Source organism: Halictus rubicundus, unplaced genomic scaffold, assembly GCF_050948215.1.
Source record: "Halictus rubicundus isolate RS-2024b unplaced genomic scaffold, iyHalRubi1_principal scaffold0464, whole genome shotgun sequence".
Lineage (NCBI taxonomy): Eukaryota > Metazoa > Arthropoda > Insecta > Hymenoptera > Halictidae > Halictus > Halictus rubicundus.
The window spans coordinates 131078-137193 of record NW_027489005.1 but is presented as its reverse complement, the minus strand read 5'-3'; the positions used below and the strand labels follow the sequence as shown (position 1 = coordinate 137193).

At 50.1% G+C, this 6116-nt stretch overlaps 1 protein-coding gene across 1 annotated transcript; it reads right to left on the bottom strand.

Moving 5' to 3' along the window:
* Positions 1-868: 868 nt before the first annotated feature.
* On the bottom strand, positions 869-5117 carry LOC143364324 (uncharacterized). The gene is made up of 3 exons (XM_076804736.1): positions 2038-5117; positions 1416-1761; positions 869-940 (listed from the first exon to the last, which is right to left on the bottom strand). The coding sequence occupies exons 1-3, from the start codon at positions 5115-5117 to the stop codon at positions 869-871; spliced, it is 3498 nt and encodes a 1165-aa protein (XP_076660851.1).
* Between the last annotated feature and the right edge of the window lie 999 nt (positions 5118-6116).

The following is a 6116-nucleotide window of genomic DNA, read 5'->3' as shown; positions in this document are numbered from 1 at the left end:
AGTTCCCACTTACACGGAGGTGCAAGGGCGTTTCGGAGAAGGACGATACGACCAACCTTTGCGAGGTGACTCGCGGTGCGCCATTTCGTGCGTTGTTGCAACGAGTGAATATAGTCATTCGACCACGCTTTCCAAACACTTTCGTACAGTTTCTTTAAGAGCTGCCAACGAGTCAAGCGCGAATCGTTTACATCGAGCAGAGTTACGGTAGGAATAGTAGTGATCGCCGTGCCGATAAGAAAGTGACCCGGGGTCAGCGCTGTATAATCGTCGATATTTTCCGACCTCGGAGCAATCGGACGGGAGTTCATGCAAACTTCGATCTGACATAATACGGTAGTCATCTCTTCGAACGTCAGAGTGTGCGAACCGACGACTCGTTTAAAATGGTGTTTCATGCTTCGAATTCCGGCTTCCCACAGTCCGCCGAAATGCGGAGCGGAGGGAGGAATGAAGTGCCATGCTACCTGATCGCTCGCGAGTTTGTTAAGGAGATTCGGGTCGCGCGTGGCGGATCGAAAGGCCGTGGTCAGTTCTTTGTCGGCACCCTGGAACGTGGTTCCATTATCGCTATAGATGGCGACCGGTAAACCGCGACGCGAGATGAACCGATCGTAGCACGCTAGGAACGCATCCGTTGTATAGGATCCTACTAATTCGAGGTGTACCGCACGCGTCGCCATACATATAAAAAGTGCGATATACGCCTTTGTCGATTTATGTCCGCGACCGGGAGTCGTTCGGACTGCGATGGGGCCCGCGTAGTCCACGCCACAGTGTAAGAATGCTCTTTCTGAGCGGGTAACGCGTATCGCCGGAAGCTCTCCCATCAATTCGAACGGAATTGTCGCACGCTGTCGCGCGCAGATCACGCACTTGTATAAAACTTGGCGAACAGTAGGACGTGCCCGTAGGAGCCAGAATTCTTGTCGCAACTTCGCTAGCGTTAGTTGAGGGCCTGCGTGTAGCAAACTACGGTGCAGATGGCTGATGAGCAGCGAAACGAGAGGATGCGAGGCAAGGATAATCGGATGTTTGGTTTCCTCGGGTAATGCCGAATTTCGAAGGCGCCCGCCAACGCGAATCAGTCCCTCCGAATCGAGATACGGGTTTAAAGAGAGCACTGGACTTTGTCGCGGGAGCGGATGCTTACCGTATAACCGCTGAAATTCAACCGGAAGTACCGTTTGTTGAATATGTTTCAGCCAATACGTGCGCGCTTGTCGAATTTCTATCGGAAGCAGCGCGCTTGGATTTGGACAATTTTCCGAGTGACCTTCCGTGGCCGAGATTGACGATTCGGACGGGTTACGGTATGACTGTAGTCTTTTGATAAAGCGCAAAATATACGCAGTCACGCGGAGAAGCTTGGGCCAACTCGAGAATCGTGTAGCTAGATCCCACGGTTCTGGTACAGTGACTGCGTGAAGAGCGACCGGTATCCGTTCCTCCGTCGTTGCCTTGAGCGGAGTGGTCTCGCAAGGCCACGAGGTAGATGGCGATTTGAGCCACCTCGGGCCGTGCCACCATAGGCTATGGTTCACAAACTGAGGGACGTGGATTCCGCGAGAGGCGCAGTCGGCAGGATTGTCTTCCGATATAACATGGTGCCACTGACATTTTGGCACTAGTTCCTGAATGTTCGCGACTCGATTCGCGACAAACGTTTTCCAACGAGACGCGGGTTGACTTATCCATGCGAGAGTAATCGTGGAATCGGTCCAGCCGTGCATCTCGCACGCAGAGTCCTCGAACGAAGTTCTTATGAACGACATTAGACGAGAAAGGAGTACAACTCCGCATAGCTCAAGGCGCGGAATGGTGAAGGATTTGAGCGGAGCCACTTTAGACTTTGCAGCGAGAAGAGAGACTAGAATCTCACCGTTGTTAGTTGTAACGCGAGAGTAAACAACTGCGGCGTAGGCGTTTTGCGAGGCATCGGCGAAGCCATGCAGTTCTGTTTTTAAAACGTTTAACCCGTGTCCTGTCCACCGAGGGAGAACGATAGATCGGAGCAGGGGAAGTTGTGTGCAATACGTGGTCCACGTTTCGCGGAACTCGGTCGGGATGGTCTCATCCCAATCACACTTCTGCAACCAGAGGCGTTGCATCAGAATTTTTGCCACGATAACAACGGGAGCGGCCCATCCCAGCGGGTCGTAGAATCGAGCGATTGTCGAAAGAATTTCCCGTTTTGTTGCCGGAATGACGTTTTGAATTCCGATGTCGAAACGAAATGAGTCGTTCCCGGGGTTCCAGTTGATACCAAGGACCTTTAAATTGTCATCTGGTAACAATGGTTTGCTGGCAGCAAGACCATGATCTGAGGGATCGATATCGGCAATGAATGCAGGGCAATTACTAGCCCATTTGCGCAATTTAAAGCCACCCTCTTGCAACAGGGCAGTTACGTGGTCACGTGTTTTACGTGCTAGCCGTGGATCGTCCGCGCCGAAGACGCAGTCGTCCACATAGATTTGGTCGCGAAGAACCAGCTGCGCGAGAGGATATTTCGACCCTTCGTCCTTAGCGAGTTGTTGGAGGACCCGTAAAGCAAGATAAGGAGCTGGACCGGTACCGTACGTAACGGTCAAGAGCCGATAATGCCGCAATGGTTCTGAGGGAGACGATCGCCACAAAATCCGTTGATAGTCAACGTCCTTGTGGTCGACCAAGATCTGCCGGTACATTTTAGCAATGTCGGCGATAAAGACGTATCGATAGCGGCGCCATCGAAGAATTACAGCGGCTAAGTCCGTTTGTAATTTGGGACCGATCAATAAGTGGTCGTTGAGTGATGTCCCGTTTCCCGTTTTCGAGGATGCGTTGAAAACGACACGAAGCCGTGTTGTAGCGCTGTGTTCCCGAATAACCGCGTGATGCGGTATGTACACGGTTTGAAGTGACGGAACCGTTTGCGTGTCGGTGACTTCGGCCATATGACCGAGGGCCTCGTACTCACGTAGGAACTGAGCGTATTCTGCTGAATGCTCCGCGTTTCGTTGCAACCGATTTTCCTGTCTTAGGAACATGGTGTTCGCCGCGGAGAGTGAAGGGCCAATATCGATGGGAGGTCCTTCGATAAAAGGCAAGCGAACGATATACTGTCCATTTGGAGCCCGAGTATGCGTGCGTTGAAAATGTTCCTCGCACTTTTGTTCAGCAGGAGAAAGACGCGTGACGAACGGTAACTCCTCGACTTCCCAAAATCGTCGAAGTTCGGCATCGAGATTCCCCGAAACGTTGCAGTGGAAGCTGGCAACGGAAGTAGGAGCATTGGATGCGAAAGATGGAACGGGACCGGAAAGGATCCAGCCTAACGTGGTGTTTTGAGCCGTCGGCTCGTTCACCGGGCCCTTTCGCAAACCTTCTAAAAGAAGCAACCCGTACTGATCCGCACCGATAATTAGTTCGATTGGAGCCGAGTCAAAGGGATTGTCGTCCGCCAATTCCAGATCGCGAATATGAGAGAGCCTGACGCCTGTCGACACTTGATGTGGCAGATAGTTCGACAATGAACGTAGTACGTAAGCGCTCATGGAGTATACGGAGTCCGTTTTACACGATGCTACGGTAAATGTTGTCGATGAGCGACAAGCAACCGCGTTATTGCCGATTCCGGTAATGCTGACTGAAACACGCGAACGCGGTAGTCGGAGTCGTTGTGTTAAATTCTCGGCAATTATAGAAATGACCGAGCCTTGATCGAGTAACGCGCGAATTTTCTCTGAACGGCCAGACGGTGACCGCAGTTCGACCCATGCAGTCGCGAGCAAGACTTGCTGTGTGGCAGTCACGCGCGGAACAGAACAAGACGTGAGCAGCGATGTGACATTCTCGGTCGTTAACGTAGAGTTATTCGATGACGCGGTACCGGTTGATGACGCAGTCGCGTTGTTGACATGTAACAAGGTGTGATGACGCCTTTTACAAATGGAACAGTTATATGAACTCGTACATTTTTTCGTCGAATGGTACGGACTCAAACAGTTCATGCACCGGTTTGTCCCTTTCGCGAACTCGACCCGTTGTTCGACAGATTTACTTTTAAATAACGCGCATTGTCCGAGTATGTGATTCGCTTTGCATAACTCGCACGGGCTCTTGACGGCAGCAGCACCGTGTAACGAAGTCGCACGAACACGACTCGATTTGGTTGCTGCCGAGTCCGCGATCCGAGAGGCCGCTCCCGACGGGGACGGCTTAATTGTTTGTAACGCGCGTATTCGCGATTTTAGAAATGTATTAAGCGTTTCAAATGTCGGACAATCTGTGTTATCGCCGAGTTTCAACTCCCAAGCCTTCCGCGACTCGGAATCTAATTTCGTTGTTACGAAGAAAACGAGTAAGTCGCCCCAATGTTCGACGGGACGATCGAGATTCTGCAGGGCTTTTATCGCCTTGTTGGCTTTGTCGCGAAGGCTTCGCAGCTGATCGGCAGACTCGGAATGAACTTGTGGAAGGTCGTACAGAGTTTCTAAATGCGTTGTCACTAACAGCCGCTTGTTTTCAAAACACTCTACCAGGAGGTCCCACGCGATCGCGAAGCCCGCATCGGTTATCGCGATGTTCTCGACGAGATCACTTGCCGCGCCTTGCAAACACGCTAACAAATATTCGAAACGAGATACGTTTGACAGACCTTTACGAGAGATGACCATCGCTGTAAAGCGATCGCGGAAGGTTTCCCACTCCCTGAAGGCTCCAGAGAATGTCGGCAGATTGAGCGTTGGCATTCGACTCTTGTCGTCATCAGGTTGCGAGACAGGTCCTGCTGGCGACGGCGTCGAGTCAGTACCAGATGAGTCGGCAGCTGCGAGACGAGAAAGAGTTTCCGCCATGTAGTCCGATGTTTCCATGTAAATCTCGTGCACGGCCATGAATCGATCCTGGGTGAAGTAACCCACGGTGGAACGCTCCGCGTCCGTGGCAACGGCAGAGAGCTGCTTGTGCAGACGTTGGCACTCGGCAAAAGATTCGCTAAGTCTTGCGATTCGATTCTTAACGGTTGCTACCGTTAATTTTGCTTTGCCGATCTTCTTGAAATTGTCAAGGGTACGTTCGACAATACGAGCGGCATCGATTTGGTGTTGAAGAAGCGTCTTGAGGTCACCCATTGTGAACTGTTACAGACCGACTAGTCCTTTTGTCCTTCAACTTTGAATGTCCAACGGATCACTCAACCGTCGTCAAATTGCCGAACAAGATCTTTTTCACCTCACAAATGTTTCTTCACCGAAACTCACTGTAATCCGGCTCGAAGGACCAATGTTTTCTCGTGCAGCGAGGTTGATTTGGATAGTGGAACTATCCTGTCAAGGATATACAGCGGTATACGGGATTTAAAGAGTTACCACTTGTTCGGTCACGAAAAAGAACCCTTTTTTATTTCACGATACCAGACGTTCACTACGGAGACGATAATCCCGCGATAGGCACGGTAGCGATAAGCGTCGAATCCGAAAGGTTTTGCGCGAGACGGTTACAAGAATGCGATAGGCGCGGAGATAATATACGTGTTGATCGTTCGCTGTCTGGATCAAGAAGACAAAGGACAACGGCAGGAACGTTTGTAATCGTAACGCGGCGCTATCGATCGAAGCGCGTGATCGATATGTAAACTCGCACCCGATTACCGGCAATTTTGAACGTTGGAGTCCTGAACAAAATGAAAATATGGCTTTTGATCGTCTAGTGGTAAGTAAAGGATTACATGTCGTGGTATTTGGAAAATATTCTAATATTTAATTACAGAGAACTGTTTTTGTTACTTTGAAAAAATAGTCAAATTTGCATACATTTCTAAGCTGTTTGTTATGTTCCCAGTGGGTTACAGACAAATTTTTTTGCAAAATGTCGAGAGTTTATCTAACTGTAATGCTAAAAAAGAACAAGTTGCACCTTTTTTGCACTGCCAAAGAAATTACATATTTTTTTACGTGCGGTACGATCGATCTATATTTCGACGATATTCGTCCTCTGGTCGGACTGCTCTGATCAGCCAACGTACATCGCAACATTGCATACAAACTTGGCCATGAGGTTTCAATGTTTTCGCTTACGGTGGCTGAGCAGTACAGTCCGCTGCACCTTTTTGTTTTTTAGTATTACAGTTA